This window comes from Gekko japonicus, unplaced genomic scaffold (assembly GCF_001447785.1).
Source record: "Gekko japonicus isolate JY-2015 unplaced genomic scaffold, Gekko_japonicus_V1.1 scaffold3061, whole genome shotgun sequence".
Classification (NCBI taxonomy): domain Eukaryota; kingdom Metazoa; phylum Chordata; class Lepidosauria; order Squamata; family Gekkonidae; genus Gekko; species Gekko japonicus.
This window is the reverse complement of record NW_015160929.1, coordinates 66,467-93,582: the sequence shown is the minus strand read 5'-3', so window position 1 is coordinate 93,582 and position 27,116 is coordinate 66,467. Positions and strand designations below refer to the sequence as shown.

The 27,116-nt window shown below is 47.0% G+C and overlaps 1 protein-coding gene across 1 annotated transcript in view; it reads left to right on the top strand.

Annotated features, from left to right (window-relative positions):
• Positions 1–27,116, top strand: part of ARID4A (AT-rich interaction domain 4A) — a 108,207-nt gene that overhangs the window by 32,750 nt on the left and 48,341 nt on the right. The window contains exons 9-11 of the mRNA XM_015424967.1: positions 3,408–3,487; positions 8,480–8,556; positions 14,442–14,608. Of these exons, the coding sequence (XP_015280453.1) occupies positions 3,408–3,487; positions 8,480–8,556; positions 14,442–14,608 (324 nt within the window). The remainder of the gene's footprint in view (positions 1–3,407; positions 3,488–8,479; positions 8,557–14,441; positions 14,609–27,116) is intronic.

Genomic DNA, 27,116 nt, shown 5'->3' with positions numbered 1-27,116 from the left:
TGAACATAAGAACATAAGAGAAGCCAATGCTGGATCAGGCCAAAGGCCCATCCAGTCCAACACTGTATCACACAGTGGCCAGAAATACCAGGTGCCATCAGGAGGTCCATCAGTGGGGCCAGGACATTAGAAGCCCTCCCACTGTTGACCCCCCCCCTCCCAGGCACCAAGAAGTCACAGCATCACTTGCCCCAGAGCCCCTATCTATACCTTGTAGCTAATAGCCACTGGTGGACCTCTGCTCCCCTGGAACCTTTTGCTTGCCAAGCACGTGCTCTACCACTGAGCCATGGCTCCTCTGAGCTGGGCGTGGAGCTCGCTGTGAACCCCGTTGGACCGGGGGTAGGCAGGTAACCGTGAGGGTTGTTACATTGCAAGTAACCCCAGCAGTTCCTTGAGATTCTTTCTCTGCTGTGAAGTCCCGTTCCCCCCCCGCCCCGTTAAATTGTCCTCGGTGGTAGAATGAACGGGAAAGGGGGAGGAGCTTTGGGTGTGGTTAGGAGGCGCAGATTAATAGGTTCAAGATATTGTGCCATATGAAAGGAAGGCAGCTGTGTTTAGCAACTCCCACTTAAATCTTCCGATTCCCTTTTTTTCCTGTATGCGACTCCCATTCTGTGACTCTCAGCGTAACATTACAGCGTCAACATCGTGGGCTGGGTGCTGTGTAAACTTTCTACATGGAGGAGGTATTCTGTCCCCAGGGGTCCCAGATATCCCCTGACATGGGGAGCCTCAGAGGTAACATGGGGGCTGCTGCAAAAGGGGTGGATTGCCCTCCTCTTGTATGTGTGGATCTTCACAATGGGATTCAACCCCGTGCGATGTGGGCACACACCTGTCGTTCAATGCTGGCAAAAAAAAAAAACAACGGGCGAAAAGTTGATCGTAAGAATCCTGCTTTAGAGCTGTTGAACACAGTAGGTTCTGATCGTTTTGTCCTGCTCATCGAACTTTTTAACGTCTGTTCACTTTCGAGTCCGAGATGCAGATAGCAAAGCTTGCAAAGTTTGATGTTCTTAAACTTTGGGCACATTTCAGCTTGGAAACACTTGCAAACAAATCACTATGTAATTTAATGGCTGTTCTTTTTGTAATATGATTTTAGGTGTGGGTGCAAAGTGTTGGCATTGGCAAGGGACTTTCATGATGGAAATGTTCTCGATTCCTTTGTATTTGCAGGAGTAAACATGATACATTAAGAACTTAACGGCCATGTTGGGATGTCCTTACAAAAGCAAGCCTTGTCCAGTGTTCCCTCTAAGCCGAGTTAGTGTGAGCTAGCTCTGTTTTTTTAGCCTCCGGCTCACACATTTTTGTCTCCGCTCAGGAAGGAGGGCACCAGAGCAAGCTGATTTATGCAGTAGCCAAATCGCTCGCTCACAACTTCAGTGCCAGTCGCTCGCCGAGTAGAATTTTTGCTCACAAGACTCCACAGCTTAGAGGGAGCCTTGGTTGGGACTCTCCAGGCGCTCACACTTCCTCCTACTCTACGCAGAGCTCGGCTATCAAGGCCTTCCTGATTCCCAACAAATTACAGCTTAGGCTTGCCAAGTCCCCCCAGGGGGCGGGGAAACCCCCGCCCCAAGAGGCCCGTTCCCCGCCGGCGGCGGATTGGGCCCCGGGGGGAACTCCACCCCGGCGTGCGCGTCACCAGGAAGTGACATTATGACGCCGGGCACGCTGGGGGCGGGGCCACGGTCATCCGAGGGACCGTGGCCCCGCCCCCAGCGTGCCCGGCATCATAACATCACTTCCTGGTGACGTGCGTGCGGCGCGCATGCGCTTCAGCCACGGACCAGGAGTCCCCTGGTCCGCAGGTTTTTCCACTTGGCAACCCTATTACAGCTCGTCATTGCATTTAATTGGAAGTCACACCAGAATGGGTTCTTTGGGGGGAGCTAGGATGTGTGTGATATCTAAGCTGCATGGAAAGAGTAGTGTGCAAGCTGAAGGACTTTCAAGCTTGTCCCTGGAACAACAAGCCGAGGCTCGCTTTGCTGCTGAATAGAACCTGTCTTGCTGGGTCAGGCCGTTTTAACCCTTGGTTCTGTTTTCCAGTGACTGACCAATGTCATCTGTTTCTTCATGGGCAGGGTGTAGAAGACGGTGGCAGTGGTCTCTCAATACAAACACAATATATACCATGAGATGGCAACCAATATAAACAGACTCTTCTTTGAAGAAGAGACCGATTTGAAACAGGAGCAGTATACCATAGAAATATTACCAAAGTCTTTCATTCATGTAGTCTTTACGTGTGAGGATTCTTTGATTAAAAGAAACGGGCTGAAAGTAAACCGGGACCCCGTCAGAATCTTTCACGAGCTGTGCTGAGCAAAAGTATACGCTGCAAAATCTTTCACAAAGTTGTATGGAACAAGAGTACATGCTGTTGTTTGTTGTTATTGGTTATTGTAAGAAATAGACGATGTTGTAATTTGTTGTATTGATACAAACAACAAGGATCATATAAGTTTCATTGAGCACCTGTGTATTTATTCATAAGTAACTTTAAAGAAGGGTCTGTCTAATTTGGTTGCCATCTCATGGTACGTATTGTGTTAACCGTCCATGAGCCTGTAATTTGAAGTGGTAGGGGTCTCTCGCCAGCACCAGGGGTTCAGGGAGCCTCTGCCTTTCTACATGGAGCTTCCATTTAGCGGTCTCAGCTGACGAATATTAACACCCCTCCCCTACTTTCATAACATATCTGACTCTTTTAAACCAGTGGCCCCCCCCCCAAAACTTTTTGAACCTGCGGGCACCTCTGGAATTCTGACACAGGGTGATAGGCACCACCACAAAGCGGGCGCTAGAGGAGATGGAGCCAGCCACAAAATGGCCGCTGCAGCTTACCCTCCGCCACACAATGAAGGTCTCTGTGCTGTGTTGGCAGCTGCTGTCAAAGCAACATTTTTAAAGACCTGCACAGCCAATCAAATCTCCAATGACCAATCAGAAGCCTCACAGGGACAAAGCCCCCATCCAGCCCCACCCACTTTCTAAAAAGATTTGGCGAGCGCCGGGAAAGGTGTCAGCAGGTGACACGGCCATATAGGGGAGCCCCATTTTAAACCAACTAAAAATGGGACCGTCACCATATTTTATGGAAATGAGTTCCATACGTTCCTGATTGTGTGAACAATTACTTCTTGTGCCTCTGTTAATCTGCTAATTGAATTTTACTGGCTGTCCCTGAGCTCTGGTGTTATTATTGTATGAGAGGGAGAGGATTTTTTGTCCCTTTGCACAGCCCTTCATTTTCTGCCTCGAAGTTGGTTGTTTTCCTATAGAGAATTTACTGGCTGCTTGCTCTAAAAGACAGAAGCACTTGTTGTGAACGTTAATTTCTTCAAGTTGGGAACAAAAGAACAAATCCTCAGTGTGATGTTTTGAAATTTCAGGTCTTATCCCCCAGCTGCAGCGATGAGATAGCGGTGAAGAAGGACCAGTGTTTAGTCCGGTCTTTTGCAGATTCCAAATTGTGAGTAAAAAAGAAAGGTCTTGGCCTTCCATCCTGGCCATTTCCGAGTTTTGGGGTGGGTTGCAAAGATGCCGAAGAATCAACTAATTTCACTAACAAAATGAAGATAAAAACCATATTATTAAATTCCTATTAAGTCTTTTAGATCCGGTTTCAAAAACGGTAAAGTTCTCTAAACGTGTTCACGCAGCCCAGATTAGTGCAGGGGGTGGCATCCTGGTCAGATTGAAGAGGTCACGCTTGGATTTAGTAGGATGCTGCCTCTTAAGATAATCTCAGAGGCAGGCATACTGTATAAACTTGCCCTGACCTGGCTAGCCCTATCTTGTCAGGTCTTGGAAGCCAGGCGGGATCACGCGTGGTCATTAATTGGATGGAAGACCAAGGAAGGTTGCCATGCAGAAGCAGGCAGTGGCAAACCACCTCTGATCGTGTCTTGCCTTGTGAACCCTATGTGCTCACCTCAAGTTGGCCGCCGCTCGTTGACACTTTCCTCCACCACCAAGCATAAACTTATTGGAAAACTTTGGTTATTGAGGACAGGGATCAACTGCACCTTAAGGTTTCTTGGAGAGAATTTTCAGACACGGTTAGTCGCTTCAACAGCAGAAAACTTACAGCCAGTATTTACTACCATGGATATAGGCCCAAATGCAGGGGGGAGGGAAGTTGAAGTGATGTACAGAGTGTAAGTTAAACTTACCACTTGATTACAATATTTAGTTTCCTCTCCTTAAAGATGGAATTTGGTAGTGGGGAGAGACTCTTAAACTTTCTAAAAGCATTCTCCCTTTGCTCCCAGCCTCTCATTCAGAGTCGCCTCCCGCTGAAATGACCTAGCCAAAGATCTCTAGTAGGGATGGGCACAAAACTCATCACAAACCCAATTTCATGACAAACATTGCCAGTTTGTGGTTCCCGAACTGGACGTTTGTGCCCATCCCTGTCCACAACTCTCCATGTGATTTTGGAGGTTCATGCGATTCATGGTGGGAAGCGGGGAGAGGGGGAGAGGGATCGCAGAAATGGCTTGCCACCAGCAAAAAGGAGGGAAGGGAAGTTCTCAGATCTTTCCCTCGAACTTCATTAACTGGGAAGGTTCATGGAAGTTTGTGGTTCATGAGATCCCATGAACCTCCACAAACCTCCATTTTCCTGGTTCATGCCCATCCCTAGTCTTTTAGACTCACCAAGATATTAGAAGATATTTCTCACGTGCATCACTTTTTCTCTCCTTCCGCTTGTCTTATTTTTCTTTTTAAAAAATCACTAGGCCCTACCGTTTTTGTCAAAATTGTATTATGACTGGCTTATCTTCATATTTGTCCCTTTGCAGTCGGTCACTTTTTTTCAATGAGTCTCCCATAAAGCGAAGATGGGTGCGACTTCCTGGGCTGAGCGCTTGAAATCTGCCTCTCCCTATCTTGAGAGTTGAAAGGAACTCAGGGATGAAATACACTGAAGTATTCTCTTAAAAGAGACCCAGCGTGGTGTAGCAGTTAAGATCCAGGTTTGAGTCTTCACTCATGCCATAGAGGATTGCTGGGTAGGTTTGCCATCCCCCCCCCCCCCCCCGGGTGGGGTTGCCAGCTTTAGGGCCCCTCGACCTGCCAGCCTGGATCTGACCGGCAGGGGAACCCTGCCCCCAAAGTACAGGGATTGCGGCAACGTGCCTAGTGCAATGTCGTCACCCAAAGGTGACATCATGCCGGACACGTCTCTGGGGGACGCTCTAGTACAGGGGTGGCCAAACTCACTTAACGTAAGAGCCACATAGAATAAACGTCAGATGTTTGAGAGCCGCAAGACATGAACCAACATTACACGTCTTTACTGGGAAATATGCAAATTTCCTTTTTATTAACATTAAATGAGACTGCCAAAAATAATAACCGAAAGGGGTAAAAGCAGATATTGATAATGATATTTATTTGTCCAATGATAATTTGTTTGCTGATGATATTTAGCTTCCCCAGCCGCCCTGCGGGAGGCGACTCTGAATGAGAGGCTGGGAGCAAAGGGAGAATGCTTTTAGAAAGTTTAAGAGTCTCTCCCCACTACCAAATTCCATCTTTAAGGAGAGGAAACTATGTGTGAAAGAGCCACATGCGGCTCCGGAGCCAAAGTTTGGCCACCCTTGCTCTGGCACTCTGCCTGAAAACTCTATGGTACCATAGAGTTTTTGGCTGAATTCTAGACCCACCCACCCCCCGGCGATGTGCCCAGTGCAGTGATATCACTTCCGGGTGGTGACGTCATTGTGGCACACGTGCTGGGAGATCCTGGCAAAGAGGCTCCCTCTCCCCGCTGGCAGCAGGTCAGGACCTGTCAACCCTATTGCTGGGTGACCTTGGGCCAGTCACACCCTCTCAGCCCGACTCCCTCACAGGGTTGCTGTGAGGATAAAATGGAGGAGAGGAGAATGATACTCAAGTCCCCATTGGGGAGAATGGTGGGGGTTTAAGTGAAATAAACACATAGGAGAGGCACGTGATCGAGGTGTCTGAAAACTCCGGATTGTTTTCAGTGATCACCCCTCTGCCTTCCGACGAGTCAGCCGGTTAAATTGTGCACGCTGGCAAAAACTTTGTGAGATGGGTGTCAAAACAAGTTGCTGCCCAGTTCATGCAAGGTAATGCTGAGTGTCAGAGAAGCCATCGTTTTCATTTTCCGCCACACGAAACCTAAGATAACCTCTGGGAAACAGTGGCTCGAATCCCAAGCGTGGACCTCGCCTTACGCCCCTTCTTGCTGGAGCTCCCTGCACCATGTGGGAAGCTGTTCCCGAGGGACCAGCAGAGGCCCCAGGAATGGCATTGGAAACTTTGTGGAAGACTGCTTTGGGAAACGGCAGTCTTCCTTGCGAAAAGGGATTCCCTTTTGGTTGAGAGACTAGATGCCTTAACGTGCGATACCACGAATGAACAAACTAAATTTGGCCGACTTACGCTGCCTTGGTTTTTTTAAAGCCCGTAGGGCCTAATACGCACCCCTGCAATTTATTCATCAGGGAGCGTCCGTGTCCTTGCATATGCAAACTGTGCAGGAATGTGGTTCATAATATTTCATATCTGGCAGAAATACTGGATTTGGCTTGTATCGGAATCTCTTCTCTTCACGAAATTTGCACTGAGATAACGTAAAAATGTACTTCCAATGTTTCAGGGGGTTTCGAGTGCAGATTGGTTTACTGTGCCGCTCTCGTTGTGACTAATCTGCCCTTGCAGAGTGTTTGCTGTTTCCCCGCTTTGCAGACTGGGAAATCTGGCTGAGAGCCACTGACTTGTCCAGATGCATTCAGCTGAGCGAGGATCTGAACTCAGCCACCAGTGCCCCTGGCTCTTGTAGAATCATAAAATCATAGAGTCACAGAGTTGGAGGGGGCCATAGAGACCATCTAGTCCAACCCCCTGCCCAATGCGGGATCAGTCTAGAGTAGGGGCGGCCAGACTTGCTTAACATAAGAGCCACACAGAGTAAATGTCAGATGTTTGCGAGCCTCAAGACATGAACAAATATCGCACACGTTTTTATTGGGAAATATGCAGATTTGCTTGTCGTTAACATTAAACGAGACTGCTAAAAATAAAAACAAAAGGGGGTAAAAACAGATATCGAGAATGATATTTATTTGTCCAATGATATTTATTTGTTTGCTAATGATATTTATGTGTCTGAGGTGGAAAGAAAGAATGAAAGAGGTGGAAAGAAAGAGAACGAGAAACAAAGAAAGCAAATAGATGGGGAAGGGGAGGGGAAGGGATGAAGGAAGAGAGACAGAACGAAAGAGAGAGAGCAAATAGATGAGGAGCCTCCCGGGAGCTGCACAATATGTGTAAAAGAGCCGCATGTGGCTCCTGAGCCACAGTTCGGCCACCCCTGGTCTATAGCATCCCTGACAAGTGTCTGTCCAGCTGTTGCTGAAAGACTGCCAGGGAGGGGGAGCTCACCACCTCCCCAGGCAGCTGATTCCACTGTGGCACAACTCTGACTGTCAAAATGTTCTTCCTGTTATCCAGTTGGTGCCCTTAATTTAAACCCATCCTTGCTAGTCCTCTCCTCTGCTGCCAACAGGAACAGCTCCCTGCCCTCCTCTAAGGGACAGCCCTTCAGATACTTCAAGAGAGCCATCCTGTCCCCCCCTCAACCTCCTCTTCTCCAGGCTAAACATACCCAAATCCCCCAGCCTTTCCTCATAGGGCTCGATCTCCACTTTTGGCCTAACACTTTTGCACAAAGACAGCTAAAAAGTGGAAATCAAAAGCCGAAATCCAGTTGCACTTGTGCAGTTGGGTGCCACGACTCCCATCATACCCGCTTGTGGTTTTAAATGATGCTTAAAATACTTAGTCTTTAATTATTACGGCTGTGCAGGAAGAAGGTGCTTGCAGGCAGTGGCTCCCCCCCCCCCCCCCCCCTCCCACTCTCCGCTTCCTGCAGTCCGTCAAAAGGGCTCTACCGGTGTTGCAGTACAGGCTTCTATGGCCGGGGGGGGGGGAGGGGGCCTCGCAGTGAGGATAGGGAGTTGGGCAAAATTTCCCCCGCCTCAGTCTCATGCCAGTGTTGGCCCTGGTGGAGAGACAGCAATGGCGCAAGAATTTGGGTGTGAGAACTTGAGGGAAGGGCCCTCTCCTTGTTTTGGCCCTTTGTACCCTAGTGACCACGGGGATGCTGCGGGAAGGTGGGGATGAGGAAACATCCTTCACCTCAAGGATTTGCTTACACACCAATGGGATCGAACCCTTTAAATTTGCACGGTACTTTGGGCTGTGGGCGATTCAAGTTTGCAACGTTTTTAACTCTGCTTAATTTAAACATCGAAATAGTTGGTGGGGGGTTAAGAATGGGATTTGCCACTGGCTGCATGCATTCGTCACCATCAAAGCAACTGTTTTTGTTTTGTTTTTATATAATGGAGGACTCCGTGGAAAGATATTTGGCGCACTAAAAAGCCGGCCAAGTTATAAACTTATTAAAACAATTCTCTTTCAGCTATTCGGTAGCAAGAAAGGACATTGAGGAATTAGACATCCTGAACATTACAAAATCCGAGCTGTCTTCTGCAAAAGGTAAACGCCAACGATTATCCTTTTGATGACTAAGGAACGAATGAGTTGCGCAGGGTAGTAGCTTGTGTTGTCGCTTCAACGGAAGACATGATACGTGATAATAGATGTGACATTGCCATCATTATATCGCCTGTATAATAACAGGACTGGCAGTTCAGCCCTAAGAATTAGGATAATTAATTTCCAGGAGACTTGCTCCAAGCAGCTGTGGTTTGGATTACAGTTACAACATCTTGAGCCCAAGTGCCGTTAATCTCATTGATTTCAGCGCAGGTTTTTAATTGGTTCTCGTGTGGTTCTGTTCCCTGGCCGGAGGGCACGACCATCTAGCTTCGTCTCTTCTAATCTGGGAGAACTGGGTTTGACCCCCCACCTCCTCCACTTGCAGCTGCTGGATGACCTTGGGCAAGCCATCATTCTGTCAGAGCTGTTCTCTCAAGGACAGTTCTGGAAAGAGCTCTCTCTCAGCCCCACCTGCCTCACAGGGTGTCTGTGGTGGGGAGGGGAAGGGAAAGGAGTTTGTAAGCCGCTCTGAGACTCCTTCAGGTAGTGAAGGGCGGGGTATAAATCCAATCTCTTCTTCTTCTTCTTCTGCCTCACAGGGTGCCTGTTGTGGAGAGGAGAAGGGAAAGGAGATTGTAAGCCACTCTGAGACTCCTTTGGGTAGTGAAGGGTGGGGTATAGATCCAATCTCTTCTTCTTCTTCTTCTACCTCACAGGGTGCCTGTTGTGGGGAGGGGAAGGGAAAGGAGATTGTAAGCCACTCTGAGACTCCTTTGGGTAGTGAAGGGTGGGGTATAGATCCAATCTCTTCTTCTTCTTCTTCTACCTCACAGGGTGCCTGTTGTGGAGAGGAGAAGGGAAAGGAGATTGTAAGCCACTCTGAGACTCCTTTGGGTAGTGAAGGGCGGGGTATAAATCCAATCTCTTCTTCTTCTTCTTCTACCTCACAGGGTGTCTGTTGTGGGGAGGGGAAGGGGAAGGAGTTGGTAAGCCGCTCTGAGACTCCTTTGGGTAGTGAAGGGCGGGGTATAAATCCAATCTCTTCTCTTCTTCTAGTTCGGATTTTTGGCTTCAGTGTGCATCAGTTTGCACTTGAACACATTGATGCCCACTCGCCCAGCCTCTGAGACTCCGAGAGAAGGGTGGGGTATAAATCCATTCTCTTCTTCTTCTTCTAATGTAGAGCTTAGAGCTTGCAAGCTGAGGAAACATGTTCCAGAGATCAAGCCTAGACACAGTGCAGGGGGGAGAGTGCCTCTTCTCCAGGCAGCTCTAAGGTCTCTGTGGACTAAGTATAGATTAGATAAAACGCGACTCAGAAAACAGCATCAGCCACTTTTTCACGGGGGGGGGGGGGGGATTTTAGAGGAAGATTTGGATTTGCAGTGGAGAAGCCTACTTCTTCTCCGCTCTGGCTCTTAAGCATTGAGCTCTGCCTTGGGTCAAAGGAAGGATAGAAGTATTTTAAAATAAAATGCGATTCCTTTCCCCCTTTGCTGACTGTCCACTGGAATTCGCCTCCAAGCCACTTTTTCCTCTGCCGGATTCGAGATCCAGGTTGTGCATGCAGCAGAAAACAGGCATGTGGAATGCCGGTTTTTGGGGGGAGGGGGTTTGCAGCTGAAGCACTGCATGTGGAAAAGATTAAGTACCCTTAATAACACAAGTAGAGCCCTGCTGGATCAGACCAGGGTCCATCTAGTCCTGTATCCTGTCTCACACAGTGGCCCACCAGGTCCTCTGGAGGGCCAGCAACAGGGCACAGAGGCCGAGGCCTTCATAAAAACAACGGAAGAGCCCTGCTGGATCAGACCACTGAGGATCCATCTAGTCCAGCCTCCCATCTCACACAGTGGCCAGCCAGTTCCTCTGGAGGGCCAACAACAGGGCACAGAGGCCAAAGCCTTCATAAAAACATTGGAAAAGCCCTGCTGGATCAGACCACTGGTCCATCTAGTCCAGCCTCCCAGTGAACAAGTGCATTTCAGGGATTTGGTTACGCAAGTGCAACACAGTCCTTGCTCAATCTAGAGAAACACCTGCCTTGACATAACATGTGTGAGCAGGGTACGTAGATCTATAAACGCCAGGGTACCAATAAAACAAAGGTGTTCCTATTGAGAGCACAGGTGGCCATTGTGCAGCTCAGGTGCTATAAGCAGCGAGAGTCTGTGGCATACTTAGGCACGCAGAAGGTCCCCAGTTCAATCCCTGGCATCTTCAGTTAAAGGAGCAGGCACTAGGTGATGTGAAAGGCCTCAACCTGAGACCTCGGAGAGCCTCTGCCAATCTGAGTAGACAAGACTGACCCTGATGGACCGGGGGGTCTGAATCCGTGTAAGGCAGCTTCCTGTGTTCATGTGTGTGTCTGCCCCCGCCTACCCGTGTTGTCTGCTCCCTAGCTCAGTAGACTGGAAGCAGAACCACAAAGCGCAGCCGCGCTTCCAAAATTACCTAGTTGCCGCTATCGCACAAGGAGGGGCATCTTGGAACGGGTGGGAAGGAAGTCACAGCAACACAGTCCTCCTCGAAGAGGATTTGTTCATTCCCTCGACAAGCCTGAGGCAGTTGCCTGCTTGTCATCTAGATTGACGCACTCGAGGTTTTCAGCGTCAGAAGTATTATACTCTTAGGATAAAGAATGTGTATGAAGGGATGTTGATCTACGTTTACTTGCAGCTGCGTGTGAGTACTTCAGAAGTAATGCTGGCCACTAGCAATCGAAGCCGTTTGAAAGCACGGAATTGCAAGCAGATAAACAGGTGCCGCTCGGGTGGGAAGGTGACAGCGTTCCATGCGCCTCAGTGTTTCGTCATGCCGGCCACATGACCACGGAAATGTCTTTGGACAGCACTGGCTCTTCGGCTTGGAAACGGAGATGAGCACCGTCCCCTAGAGTCGGATTCGACTGGCTTTCGAGCAAGGGAAACCTTTACCTTTTACCTTTGCTGCTGTCAGGCTCCTTAGGTCACACCACACAGGGCTTCATAAGAAGATAACTGTTTATTAGTGGATCCAGTACTAAAGAACACGTGTACAGCTTGTGTCAGGAATGACTGTCAGTACTAGGGCCTCTGACTTAAAATGAAATCAAACATTCCCCCTGGAAGCATGAACCAATGGATATATTTCACGTGCGCAGCAAAGCAAGCGAGCATAGCAGAAAAGCCGTTAACACTCCCAGCCGTGTAAACTGCAGCTGGAACTTCTACAAGGTCAAGCATAAGATAGCACACAGAAGCTGAGCAGGAGAGAGCTGAGAACGAGAAGGAGGGTACCCCTCCACATTCCAGATCTATGACAGGGCTACCTGACGACTGGTTGTGGTGCATTTGACATCACGGTCGCCAAACTTGGCAAGTGCAAACTTTCCTCTGAAATCTCTGGGTTTCTCTTAAATTAAAAGTCTTCTAGAGGGCTGATGTGCGTCTAAGCTTCTCCTTATGCTGGAATCAGTCATTTGGCATTCTCAAGATCACTTAAAGTGTAACAAAAATAATGAAGAATTTTGTGGCACTTGTTAATACATTATTAATTTTCTGGTCCCGCTGGTGAACCTCCTGATGGCACCTGGGTTTTGGCTGCTGTGTGACACAGAGTGTTAGACTAGACGGGCCCTTGGCCTGATCCAACATGGCTTCTCTTATGTTCTTATGGCAGGATGAGAATTTGGAATAAGAGTCTGTTTGTTCCAGTGACAGCGAAAAGGTTACTTCACCTTTCAATTATAAGTGGGGCAAAAATGCCACATGCTGTGCGGTTCCAAACTTTTTTTAGTGGGTGGAAAGTGTTAGAACATCAGTTTGCAATTTGGAAGTCTCTAGAATCCCTGTTAAAAGCAGTTCAAATATTGAGGTCTTTGCCTGAGACCTTGGACAATAGGCAGGGCTATTTTGGAGCAGGAACGCACAGGAACGGAGTTCCGGCTGGCTTCCAAGTTGGCCACGCCCAGCAGGAACTCATTAGCATAACAGGCCACACCTAACAGCAGAAACTCATTAGGATTGGCTACATTAGGGGTGTGTGGCCTAACATGCAAAGGAGTTCCTGCAACAAAAAAGGCCCTGGGTTTTGACAACAAACAAGGTAAACAGCATAAGAAGGGTAAGGTGGGTGTGGCTGGATGACCACACTTCTGGTAACATGGGGGTGCGGCCTAGTATGCTAATGAGTTCCTGCTGTTGGGTGTGGCCTATTATGCTAATGAGTTCCTGCTGGGCTTTTCCTACAAAAAAAGCCCTGACAATAGGCAATACTGACTCTGTACAATTCAACTGCACTAACCCTAATAGCCCAGACTAGCTTGTTCTTGTTAGAATCCAGACACCAAGTACTTGGCTGGGAAACTACCAAGGAAGACCGGGACTGTTATGCAGAGGAAGGCAATGGCAAACCCACCTTTGCTCATGCCGAATGTTCCCTCTAGTCTATTTCCCCTTCTGAGCAGAGCAGTTCACATCCAGAGCAGAATATAACTGCTGTAATCTTCAAATGGACAATGGGGCAGTGCAAGACGCGGCGTGGCTCCAGATTGCTGCTGAGCGGGGCTTCCTGTGTTAATGAGCAACCGCTCACGCACACAGCTTAGAGGGAACACTACTCTTGCCTTGAAAATCCCATGAGGTGGAACTCTGCGGAGTCTCCATGAGTTGGTTACGGCTCGACAGCATACTTTAGGTCAGGGCTATTTTGGGGCAGGAACGCACAGGAACGGAGTTCCGGCTGGCTCCCGAGTTGGCCACACCCAGCAGGAACTCATTAGCATAACAGGCCACACCCAGCAGCAGGAACTCATTAGGATTGGCTGCATTAGGGGTGTGTGGCCTAACATGCAAAGGAGTTCCTTCTACAAAAAAAGCCCTGGGTTTTGACAACAAACAAGGTAAACAGAATAAGAAGCAAAATGTGGGTGTGGCTGGATGAGCACACTTCTGGTAACACAGGGGTGTGGCCTCATATGCTAATGAGCGGTGCAATCAGGGATGTGGCCTAATAGGCTAATGAGTTTCTGCTGTTGGGTGTGGCCTATTACGCTAATGAGTTCCTGCTGGGCTTTTTTTGTAGAAAAAGTCCAGCAGGAACTCATTTGCATAATGAAAGGTTTTTATAACTCCATCTCATATAATCTGGAGATTATTCCTTTACATTGTTTGGTGTTGTGGTTAAGTGCATGGACTCTAATCTGGGAGAACCGGGTTTGATTCCCCGCTCCTCCACTTGCACCTGGCTGGATGACTTTGGCCAAGCCATAGTTCTGGCAAAGCTGTTCTTTCAAGGATAGTTTTCTCAGAGCTCTCTCAGCCCCACCCACCTCACAGGGTGTCTGTTGTGGGGAGGGGGAAGGGAAAAGGAGTTTGTAAGCTGCTCTGAGACTCCGAGTGAAGGGCGGGGTATAAATCCAATCTCCTCTTCTTCTTGTTCCATGTATTATTCTCATCTGGGATTGTGAAGGCATTCCCAAAAGCAAACATTACCGCACAGGATTTTTTGCTATGCTTTTCTCCATCCCATGTAAATAACAGAGGACTGAGATACATTGAGGCTTAAATATACCATATTATAAGAACTGGACAATTAACAAACGTAGAATGACAATTTCAGGCTGTCTGTGACCGTGAGAAAAGGAGCCAGTTATTGGTACATAATTCTGTATTCATTAGATACAAAATAATAAATTTAAGAATGCCTCTTTAGTGTGGTTAAAACCCCGGGCATTACTCTTTCCGCCCATTTCTGGACAGCCCTGCATTGAACTTGGCAGACTTAATTTGAAACGTAGACTGGTTGAACGAGATGGCCAGGCTAGCCCTAATCGGTAATGATGCAGTTTTGATTCTCAGTACCTTGAGTTGAGTAAGCACGGGCCCCGTTTTCCTCCGAAGGGTTGCAAGCAGCAAGCTCCTTCTTCAGCCTGAAAGTCATACCCGCCAACTGGAAGATGGACATGCGCGAGATCTTGGAATCATCCAGCAGCGACGAAGAGGAGGGAGGCGAGGCGGGGAGCGACGAAGAGAAAGACAAGGCGGAGCATAAAGAGGAAGAGGCGGTGGTGAGTGTGTGGCTTTTTGTTGCTTGAACGAGCGTGTGACTCAGTGAGCACGTGACACGCTCCAACATCCTGTCTGCTTGCAAACATTTTTTGCACGCCACCTTAAGTAACTACTGAAGGATCACTAGCACTTCATGATTTTGTGATCCGTTTGAATTCTTTTAACTTTGATTTTCTGTGTTTTATTGGTGCTTCTGTACCAACTGTGTAAGCCGCCCTGAGCCCGCTTGCAGGGAGGTTCGCGCGGTACCAATTGAATATATAAATAAATATAAATAGTGGTGTTCCACACTTGCGAAATAGGGTTGCCAACTTTGGATGGGGAAACCCTTGGAGAGTTGGGGGTGGACCCTGGGGGAGGGCAGGGGTTGGGGGGGAGACCTCAGCAGGGTGTAATGCTGTAGACTCCCGCTTCTGAAGCAGCCACTTTCTCCATGGGAACCAGTTCTCCCTCTAAGTCGTGCAGTCTTGTGAGCAAAAACTCTACTTTGTGAGCTTCTGGCATTGAAGTTGTGAGCAAGCAGTTTGGCTACTGCATCAATGAGGTTGCTCTGGAGCCATCCTTCCTGAGCTAAGACAAAAATGTGTGAGCTGGAGGCTAAAAAATGGTGAGCTAGCTCACACGAACTCGGCTTAGAGGGAACACTGAATTGGGAACTGGCCTCTGTAGTCTAGGAATCAGTTGTAATTCTGCGGGTCTTCAGGTCCGCCTAGGGGGTCGGCAACATGACGGTAGAAATCATTTTCAGAGACTCTTACTGCTTGGTCCTACGGATACCGACTTGTGGATAAGTTCTAGACTGATCGGTGGGGCTTGCTTCCAGGTCAACGGGCATGGGGTTGCGGTTTTATTGGAGGATGCTGAATTAAAAACTGCCATCCATCGAGTGGGTAATAACGCAATCCACTGGCTGAGTGAGGAAAAACTTTCGTTCGTGTCTCTGGTTTGTTGAAGATGATGGCGCCCTCTGATTTCTGTGGTTGGTTGCAGGAAGCCATCCTCTAACAGGACGATGGTGGCATTTATCTGTGCTTCTCCGTCAGTGCCACCCACTAACCTTTCAGGGGGTCAGGGGGAAGATTCTTCTTCTTCCCCACGTGGGCAAAACAGCAACCGCCAATGCTTGGTGACCATATGGACAACAGTGAGGTCGGTGGGAGGAATCAAGAAAGGTTCGTTTCCTGGTCTTTTCCCTGTCTCCCCTGCCTGCTGCTTGACAAATAAAGATTTCTGCTGGATCAGGTTAAGACTAGCATCTCCCTCTGCACATTGGCCACCCCAGTGTCCCAGGGAAGGCTATAAGCAGGGCACGAAGGTGATAACCACGCCTCTTCAGAGCTGTTCTCTCACGGTCAGTTCTTGAAAGAGCTCTCTCAGCCCCACCTACCTCACAGGGTGTCTGTTGTGGGGAGGGGAAGGGAAAGGAGTTTGTAAGCTGCTCGGAGACGCCTTTGGGGTAGTGAAGGGTGGGGTATAAATCCAATCTCTTCCTTCTCCTCCTCCACCTTTCCTTCTTCCACTTCCTCTTTCTCTTCTTCGCTGTTGCCACCCAGCAACTGGTATTCAGTGGCATGACATCACTGAAGATGATTGTTTAAACCCTGACCAACAAATGTTTGCAAGGAGGAGAGCAATTTGTCTGCTTCATGTGAGCCTTTCGATTGAATCGATTTTGCTAGTTATTCAATAGCATACAGGTTACGTTACAACAGTTCAATTTTTAATAAATGTTTGCCTTGATAGTTTATAGTTTTTTTTTAAAAAAAACAACTCCACAAGGAGATGATAGATCAAGACTTCTTCAAAAACTTACATCTTGGAATGTGCAGCACTGCAGCCTGGTTGATGCTGCAAGGGCTGATTCGGTTGGTTTGCTCTGCTCCTGGGTCCCAGGTGTGTTCTTCTTGCTGATGTCCTCTGTTGTATTATTGTGTGTGCCTCTGATACGGAACCAGGGATGGGTTCATCAAACTGCAGGGTTTTGTAAAAAAAAGAAGAAGTAAAAATGGCAACTCCACAACGGCAAGGAGTTGTGGTGAGGTGAGATCCAGAACATGAATACACTGTGTCGTCCAAATGCAACAACTATACGTGCAGAGTCCTGAGGTGATTGGGAGATTTGCCCAGGGGTCATTTCGTAGAAAAAGAGCTAGGGGGACTCATTAGCATAACTCATTAGCATATGCCACACCCCCTGACATCACCGGAAGTGTGTCCTCCTCACAGCCGGCGGCGACCTCCAGCGGGCACCAGCAGGGAGCTCCAGGCCCCGCCCTCCCGCACCTCACCCGGGGGGGATGGCGTCCCCCCCCAAATGACCCCGACCCCTGGATTTGCTGGGTATTTTGAAGGTCTGTATGCTTGCAGTGGCTTTTAAGTGGATCCCTTTTCATCCCGTAGCATTGATGGAGTTAGTGGCTGCACAAGCTCACAGCTGTACTTCATAAAGATGCCATAACTAAGATACAGAGTAAATTCATACCAGCTCAAAATATTTGCACAATCAGATTGTAATGCCATCATTCAAAAAATTGAAGGGAGAGTTTTCCTCCCGCTAGTCTTTCAATAGGGAGGCCCAAGCGTGTATTCCGTAGAGATGTAAAATTTCCGGAAATTTTGAAGCTCGGGAAAAAACCCAGGTTTTTTTCGGGAAAAAATGGAAATTTTCGGAAAAATTGAAAAAATGCTACATTAGCATTTCTTTTGTCTTTTCTAGATTGAAAGTCATTCTTTTACTTTAGGAACATAAAATATGACTATGGACATTTTTACTTGGCATGAAATTATCACAACTAGCATATTAAAAATATAGTGTATCCAAACAATTATTACAAACAGAATACCCACCCACAATCAATCTGATACCATATATATATATATATATATGGTATCAGATTGATATATATTTATTAGAAATGATTTGGAAAATATTTGAACACCTTGTCTTAAAATATTTTATTCATCATGTTAAAATAAAACATTCCATAATCAATTTTTTTTTCTTTTCTTTTTTCAATTTTTCCAATTTTTCGGAAAAAAACAAAAAGGCTTCAGGAAAAAAACGGGAAAAAACTGGGTTTTTTCCAAATTTTTCCGGTTTTTTCCCGGGCCTTCACATCTCTAGTATTCCTTAAACTAACTTTGCTTTCCTTTACATTACATAGCTATTATTGACATAATTACCTGTCTCAGCCTTCTGCTTGAAGTTACAGGAAGCCAGACAGTTGTGTGTTTCTGTCAGTGCTCTCTACAGGAATCAAGGAACCGAACTCCAGAGTATACTGGAGTATGCTGAAGCAGTGTTGAATTCTCTTTCTCTTAATGGAAAAGAAGGGTATACATTTTTAAAATACATACAAACTCTCATGTCCTTGACTCCCACCCCCCCTTCTGCTCCCAAGAAGGCCAGGATCTTTCTCACCCCCCAAAAGCTGCTTGGACATTTCAGTTTCAGAAGACGCTTTAAAAGAAAATTTGTTCTGCTAATTTTTTCCCGAAGATGCATATGTTTTCTTATGGCACTTACTTTTTGCTGTTTCACAGATTTTCTATCGTAGGTTTAGCAGGATCCATGGGGGGGAAATGAATTGGGATGTTATGCAGGACGCTTCTTCCTCACCTTTCGCCTGTGGTGGACACAGAGCAAATTGAGGTTCCTGGTAGCGGTCACTCCTGTCTTGTTTAGCGAGCTTAGGAAGATAAGGGAAGGGCAATGCCGAAATTGGGAAAGAAGTATAGGAATTTTGTTAAGCAGATCTTTCAGCTGCTTCAGGTGATATAATGCTTTGAGCCTTCAAAAACAAAAAAAAAACCAGTGATACCCTTCTTGCATATTTGCCCAAACTCTGGGTAGAGGAAGGTTAAACAGACATTGTGGGTATTTCTGAAACTTGGTGGGATGAGGAAAATCAGTGGGACACAGTGATTCCCGGTTATATATTATATCGGAAGGATAGGGGGGGAAGGGTTGGAGGTGGGGTAGCTCTGTATGTCAGAGAGGGTATAAAGTCTAGAAAGATTGAGAGGCTAAGTGAATTGGATTCGCTTCTGGAAGTTCTATGGGTTGAAATAGGGGGGCCAAAAGGAAACTTAACACTGGGAGTTTGTTATCGCCCACCAGATCAAAAGATAGAGGAGGATTATAAAATGATGAATGCCTTAAAGATAGCAACTAGACAAAAGCACTGTGTAATAATAGGTGATTTTAACTACCCACACATTGATTGGGTCAATATGTGTTCTAGCCGGGAAAAAGAGATTGAGTTTCTAGACACTCTAAATGACTGTGCTATGGAGCAGATGGTCACGGAACCTACCAGGGGAGAGGCGATCCTTGATTTGGTCCTAAGTAACACTCAAGACCTGGTGAGAGATGTAAAAGTGATTGCACCGCTTGGAAACAGTGATCATAATGTTGTTGAGTTCATCATTTGTACAAATAGAGAATTGGCCAAAAAGACTCACACAACCATTTTTAACTTTAAAAGGGGTAATTTCTCTGATATGAGGGGACACGTGGGGAGGAAACTGAAAGGAAAAGTAGAAAGGGTCAAAACAATTGGGGAAGCTTGGGATCTATTTAAAACTACGATCCTAGAAGCTCAAAAAATATATATTCCGCAGGTTAGGAAAGGCACAAACAGGTATAGGAAAAAGCCTGCATGGTTAACAAACAGAGTAATGGAGGCTGTAAAAAGTAAAAAGAATTCCTTTAAGCAGTGGAAAGCTAGTCACAGTGAGGCTGATAAAACGGAACACAGGCTATGGCAAATAAAATGCAAGTCTGAGGTCAGGCAGGCAAAAAGGGAATATGAGGAGCATATAGCAAAAAACGTAAAAACCAACAATAAAACTTTCTTCAAATACATTAGAAACAGGAAACCAGCCAGGGAGGCAGTGGGGCCCTTGGACGACCAAGGGGTAAAAGGAGTATTGAAGGATGATAGGGAAATGGCTGAGAAGCTAAATGCATTTTTTGCCTCCGTCTTCACTGTGGAAGATGAGAAGTGCTTGCCCACTCCAGAACCACTGATTTCAGGAGGGGTGTTGGAAGACCTGAGTCAGATTGAGGTGATGAGAGAGGAGGTCCTAAAACTGATAGACAACTTAAAAACTGAAAAATCACCAGGCCCAGATGGCATACATCCGAGAGTTCTGAAAGAACTCAAATGTGAACTTGTAGATCTCCTGACAAAGATATGTAATCTTTCCTTAAAATCTGCCTCCATTCCTGAGGATTGGAAGGTAGCTAATGTCACTCCCATCTTTAAAAAGGGTTCCAGAGGAGATCCGGGAAATTACAGGCCAGTCAGTCTGACGTCGATACCGGGTAAATTGGTGGAAACCATTATTAAGGAAAGAATTAGTAGGCACATAGATGAACAAAACCTATTGAGGCAGACTCAGCACGGTTTCTGTAAGGGAAGATCTTGTCTCACTAACCTGTTAGTGTTCTTTGAGGGGGTGAACAAACATGTGGACAAGGGGGATCCAATAGATATTATTTACCTTGACTTCCAGAAAGCTTTTGATAAAGTTCCTCATCAAAGGCTCCTAAGTAAGCTCAAAAATCATGGGATAGAAGGACAAGTCCTTTTATGGATCAAAAACTGGCTAGTTCATAGAAAACAGAGAGTGAGTGTAGGTGGGCAATTTTCTCAGTGGAGGGTGGTAAGCAGTGGGGTACCGCAGGGATCAGTACTTGGTCCACTGCTTTTTAACTTGTTCATTAATGATTTGGAGATGGGAGTAAGCAGTGAAGTGGCTAAATTTGCGGATGATACAAAGTTGTTCAGGGTGGTGAAAACCAGTGAGGATTGTGAGGCACTCCAAGGGGATCTGTCAAGGATGGGCGAGTGGGCGTCAACATGGCAAATGGGGTTCAATGTGGCCAAGTGCAAGGTGATGCACATTGGAGCCAAAAATCCTAAATATAAATACACATTGATGGGGTCTGAACTGGCAGAGACTGAGCAAGAGAGAGATCTTGGAGTTGTAGTGGATAACTCACTGAAAATGTCGAGACAGTGTGTGACTGCAATAAAGAAGGCCAATGCTATGCTGGGGATTATTAGGAAGGGTATTGAAAACAGATCAGCCAATATAATAATGCCCCTATATAAATCAATGGTGAGACCTCATTTGGAATACTGTGTGCAGTTCTGGTCACCACACCTTAAAAAGGATATTATAGCTTTGGAAAAAGTGCAGAAAAGGGCAACTCGAATGATAAAAGGGTTGGAACACTTTCCCTATGAGGAAAGGTTAAAGCGCTTAGGGCTCTTTAGCTTGGAGAAAAGACGACTGAGGGGTGACATGATCGAGGTTTATAAGATTATGCATGGGAAAGAGCAGGTAGAGAAAGAGGTACTTTTCTCCCTTTCTCACAATACAAGAACTCGTGGGCACTCCATGAAACTGCAGAGCGGTCGGGTTAGAATGGATAAAAGGAAGTACTTCTTCACCCAAAGAGTGATTAACACTTGGAATTCACTGCCACAGGAAGTGGTGGGTGCTACAAGCATGGATGGCTTCAAAAGGGAATTAGATAAGCATATGGAGCAGAGGTCCATCAGTGGCTATTAGCCACAAGGTATAGCTAGGGGCTCTGGGGCAAGTGATGCTCTGTCTTCTTGGTGCTTGGGGGGGGTCAACAGTGGGAGGGCTTCTAATGTCCTGGCCCCACTGCTGGACCTCCTGATGGCACTGGTATTTCTGGCCACTGTGTGACACAGAGTGTTGGACTGGATGGGCCTTTGGCCTGATCCAACATTGGCGTCTCTTATGTTCTTATGTTCTTATGTCTGTTTCTTGCAATACTAATGCAAAATCAGCTTGGTGATTCCAGCTCTTGTATGAGTTATGACAAGTTTAAAATGAGAGACTTTGTCTACACATGAGAGCCAGTTTGGTGTTGTAGTGGTTAAGAGCGGTGGACTCTAATCTGAGAGAACCGGGTTTGATTCCCCACTCCTCCCCATGCAGCCAGCTGGGTGACCTTGGGCCAGTCACAGTTCGCTCAGAGCTGTTCTCTCAGAGCTTTCTCAGCCTGACCTGCCTCACTGGGTGTCTGTTGTGGGGAGACGAAGGGAAGGAGATTGTGAGCCACTCTGAGTGAAGGGCAGGGTATAAATCCAACTACTCTTCTTGTTCATCATCTTTTTAGCTTACCTTCAGGGTACCATACAGACTTCCTGATAAATGTAAAATGCTCTTAATGTGTAGGTTTTCTCTCTCACACATATGAATCATATGTCATACAAGAGATGAAGTTCTAGAATTAATGGGCAGATTAAAAACAACAAGTCTCCAGATCTGTATGGTATGCACACGGGGAATTGTTGATCTTCTCACTGGTATATATAACTTCTCATAAAAACCGGCCTTCGTACCAGCGGACTAGAAAGTAGCCACACGTGACATCGTTTTTTAAAAAGAGGTCCCAAGGAGACGGAGGAAACTACAGGTCAGTTAGTCATAATGTGAAAATACTTTATACTGAATCAGACCGTGGGTCCATCAAGGTCAGCGCTGTCCACTGAGGCTGGTAGCGACTCCCCAGGATCTCAGGCAGAGGTCTTTCCCCTCTCCTACTGCCTGGTCTTTTGGGGATGCCGGGGATTGAATCTGGGACCTTCTGCATGCTGAGCAAATACTGTCCCACTGAGTCACAGCCCCCTCCATTCTTTTCCAGGTAAATTAGTAGAGCTGTTATTAAAGAGAGTATTATTAAGTACATGGAGTTCTTTAAGAAGGTAAACAGGCAGGTGGTGAAGGGTGATCCAATACACGTTATATACTTGGACTTCGAGAAAGGCTTATATATGTATATTAGAGTTTCCATCATACTTTTTGATTATCACTACAGTCACATTGCTTGTGCCTGGACATATATGAATTTATATGCCCAGAGTTGCCAAATCTTACAAGGCACAAGTCTGGCAAGGGGTGGAACCGAGCCTAAGGATCAACAGCCTTGAGCTTCCTTCAAAGCCAGCCTTTCTCCTGTTCCTTTTCTTATAATCGGGGGGAAACTCTTATCTTGTAGCCAGCTGGAAGTTAGGAGAACTGGTCATTATGGGGTATATATTGTCATCGTTCTTGTACATATGAACATCTGAAGAGCCCTGCTGGATCAGACCAGTGGTCCGTTTACTTCAGCCTCCTGTCTCACCCAGTGGCCAGCCAGTTCCTCTGGAGGGGCAACAACAGGGCAGAGAGGCTGAGGCTTCCCCCTGATGTTGCCTCCTGGCACTGGGATTCAGGGGGTGACTGCCTTTGAATGTGGAGGGCTCCCTTTAGTCACCATGGCCAGTAGCCACCAGTGTACCTTTCCAGTTTGGTGTCGTGGTTAAGTGCACGGACTCTAATCTGGGAGAACCGGGTTTGATTCCCCACTCCTCCACTTGCACCTGCCTGGAAACCATAGTTCTGGCACAGCTGTTCTTGAAAAAGAGCAGTTTCTGTCAGAGCTCTCTCAGCCTCACCTACCTCACAGGGTATCTGTTGTGGGGAGGGGAAGAGAAAGGAGTTTGTAAGCCGCTCTGAGACTCCTTTGGGGTAGTAAAGGGTGGGGTATAAATCCAATCTCCTCCTCCTCCATGAATCCATCTAGTTTTCTTTTAAAGCTTATGCCTACATCTTCTGGCAGTGAATCCCACATTTTAATCACTGTCTGCCTAAAGAAGTATTTTCCTTTCAGCAAAGGTTATCTGTACGTTCTTTTGTTTCTGTACAAGAACAAGTGAAGTTACCTCTCCACCAGTGCATGGATGTGAGCCGAAAGATCTGCATGGCTAGGCAGAGCAGAGGAAGCAGGTGAAGGGGGGGGGATCCATTACTTTAGGTCCCCCCCCACCCTTGCGTGCATCCTAATTCACTACAGTCACTGCTGGAAGTGGGCATTTTCCGTGCCCTGGGGATGAATTCAGCGTCAGAGAGACCACAGACCTGGAGGTGACCAATTACATCACTCCTTTTCTTTTTTTCCTTTTTTCTTTTTTAAGTTTTATTTTGCTTTTTCAGTCAACATTACATCTTCACAGATTACATACATTTTTAGAGTCTTTCAGTTCTCCAACTTATTTATCCAATTATAAACCCTTTTCCATCTATTGCTTTGTACCGTATTGTTTTCCCCCTGTAGTTTTAAACTCAAATCATCCATTTGAGCAAGTTCTATCTTTATTATTAGGTCAGTTTTAGAGGGTAATTTCTCTAATTTCCAGTATTTGGCCAACATCATTCTGGCAGCTGTTATTATATATATTACTAGATAAACATCTTTATAGTTATATCCGTTTGGTATAATATTTAACAAATATATTTCTGGTCTCAAGTCAAGGTTCAGTTCTAGAATTTCTTGTATGAGTTTGCGTACCATTATCTAGTATTTTTGGACTTTCTTACAATTCCACCACATGTGGTAGAAGGTCCCCACATTCGATTTGCACTTCCAACACAAATTGGATATATTACCGTAACATTTAGCTAGTTTATCGGGGGACCAATACCATCTGTGGAACATTTTATAAACATTCTCTTTGTATGCTACCGCTCTCAAATATTTTACTGATTTCCATATTTCCACATCACTCCTTTTCTTATGAGCCCGCTTTGGCGGGGAGGGCAGTGTATAAATTGGAAAATAAATAAAAATAAAATAAATGAGGCAGCATTCTCAATCCGTTAAGCCCCTTGCATAGAATCATTGAATGTTAGAGTTGGAAGGGACCTTGCAGGTCATCTAGTCCAACCCCCTGCACTCTGCAGGAGCGTAGCTGAAAGACAGCCCTACAACATACCCGAAAGATGGTCGTCCAGCCTTCCTGCAAGGGGTGGAACCTTGAGGAGATGGATCTCTGGTAGCTGTCATTCAGCATCGTTTGCTCCTCGTTTTGGTGAACTCAGTGGCTTTGAACGACTGCGGAGGTTGAGGGAATGAGCCGTGAGCCCCGAAGTCCACGATTCAAATATCACCTAATCACGAATTTGCAGGGTAGCTTCAAATCGTAATTTGTGATATGGGGGAAGATGTCCTGGCCTTAGAGAACTGTTATATGTGAAGGGGTCTGCGTTCTGAAATGTTTGTACAGTAAGAGTGAGGCCTGTCCTTTAGGAACCTTGATAGGCAGTCTCAGAGTAAGAGCACTGGAAAAACAGGAGATTGGATACATACCCCGCCCTTCACTACCCAAAGGTGTCTCAGAGGGGCTTACAGACTCCTTTCCCTTCCCCTCCCCACAACAGGCACCCTGTGAGGTAGGTGAGGTAGGTGGGGCTGAAAGAGCTCTTGACAGAAACGGCTCTTTTTCAAGAACAGCTCTTATCAGAACTACGGCTTGCCCAAGGTCATCCAGCCAGGTGCGAGTGGAGGCGTGGGGAATCAAACCCGGTTCTCCCAGATTAGAGTCCGCGCACTTAACCACTACACCAAACTGGCTCTCAGAGGGTTGGGTTTTTTCCCCTATCGCATTGAAGATTTTATCAGGAAACCCCCCCCCCCCCCCATTTTAAATGAACAGAACTGAGATAATTCTAATGCACCGTTTGTTTAGCTACTGCTTGTGGGGCCCTGTTTCCCAGCTCTTGGATTCTCAAATGGGACTTTCTTTGGGCTTGCCTTTCTCGGCGAGAGGGTTCGAAGTAGGGTTGCCCGTTCCAGGTTGGGGGGAATTCCCGGAGATTTGGGGGGGGGGCCTGGAGAGGACAGGGTCTGGTGAGGGGACGGGACCTCCGTGAGATGTCACACCAAAGAGTCCGCCCTCCAAAGCAGCCATTTGCTCCTGGAGAAGCGATCTCTGTTATCTGGTGATCAGTTGTAATTTCAGGAGTTCTGGAGGCCCCGCCTGGGGGTTGGCCGTCCTAGTTAGAAGCCTTCCTCTCGTAAAACCCTTGTGTCAATACCGTAAAAAGCTGGCAAAATCTATTCCCCTGCCTAGTTTTGGGGTGTGGAGCAATGCTCCCTCTAAGCCGCGGAGTCTTGTGAGCAAACATTCTGCTCTGTGAGCCACTGGCATTAAAGCTGTGAGTGAGCGATTTGGCTGCTGCATCAATTAGTTTGCTCTGGAGCCCTCCTTCCTGAGCTGAGACGAAAACGGGTGAGCTGGAGGCTAAAAAACTGTGAGCCAGCTCACATTAACTCAGCTTAGAGGGAGCACTGGTTGTGGAGGCATCTTATTTAGTTTCCGGGCCCCATGAGAGACCCCATTATTTTTCATGGTCCTTCTTACTTCTGTATCCACTCCTCCTGGGACCTAAAAGCGGGCTGAAGGTGCATCTTGTCGTGGTCCTCTCTGTTTCCTTTTTTCCCCGTTTGCTCAATAGCCAAAATGTTTTCTTTGTTTTAACATAGGAGGACGCTCAGAGGTCTGTGGGGGTGTGTCTGTGGCAGAGGGAAGCTCTCTGAGCCCTTGATTCTCTGGATTGAATTTCTTTGTAGTTGGGGAAATGTTGGTGTTTGGTGGATTCTTAAGTACAACCCCCCCCCCCCAATTAAAGAACCTAATCAAAAGCTGATGAGTCCCCCCCCCCGAGAATTCAGCTGGGAAACTGTTGATTCTGTTTGCAGAAAAAGCAAAGCTGTTTGTCCTCCGCCTCTCCAAAAATCCTGCCGTTCCCGTGTGTGGATTGTGTGTGTGTGTGTAGCTTTGTGTACTTTGGCCGGCTTTAAATCTCGGGCCTGCTAAAGAAAGAAAGGGAGAGAAACAGGTTGGACTCCCCCCCCCCCTTTTGTTTTGCACCACGGCCACATGGAACCAGGAGCCCCGTTTAATAAGAAAAGCAACAACAGCAAAACCCGAGAACCCGAAGAGGCAACTTGGGCCGCCTCGAAGTACAATGTTGTTTCCCTTTCACTTCCCCCTCTTCCCGTCCGTCTGTGGTCTCGGAAGGCCGCAACACAGAATGGCTGTTCATGCTTAGAGGCTGCCTACGGGGTTGCCATGGCGATGCACTGTTGGCTCCCAGTGAGCATGCTCGGCCAAGGGAAGGAAGATTTAGGGAAGGCTTTGGCAGGGTGCCCGGGGAGGCTTGCCAGATGCTTTGAAATGGGCTGTCTCTTTCTTTTCCCTTTCATGTAATGTCTGGTTTATTTATTTATTTGTTTTTCTTTTTTTAAAAAAAAAAACACACCACCACCACCACCAGAGAATGTAAGCAATGCTGCATAAGCGGTGGGTTTTTCGGTCCAGCTTGAGGAAGGGGAGGAAACCTCTGCAAGTTAGGCTGAAGTACAGCGAGGAGGCACGGTGAGCAAGGCTTGTAGGTAGACAAGAGGGACAATATGCAACCATTGCTCACTTGAGAGAGAGAGAGAGAGAGAACGCAGCGTGTAGGTAAGGATTCCTCGCGTGTGGGTCCGTAGCACTCATCGCCGGGGCCGGGGAGACCACAGGGAGGGGTGTCGAGGGGCTCAGATCGGTATAAGTTTCCAGATCTTTTCCAGCAATTCGGTGGTGCATGCGGTCTCTCTCCTCCCCCCCCCTCCTTTCCTTGGAAAAAAAGAAA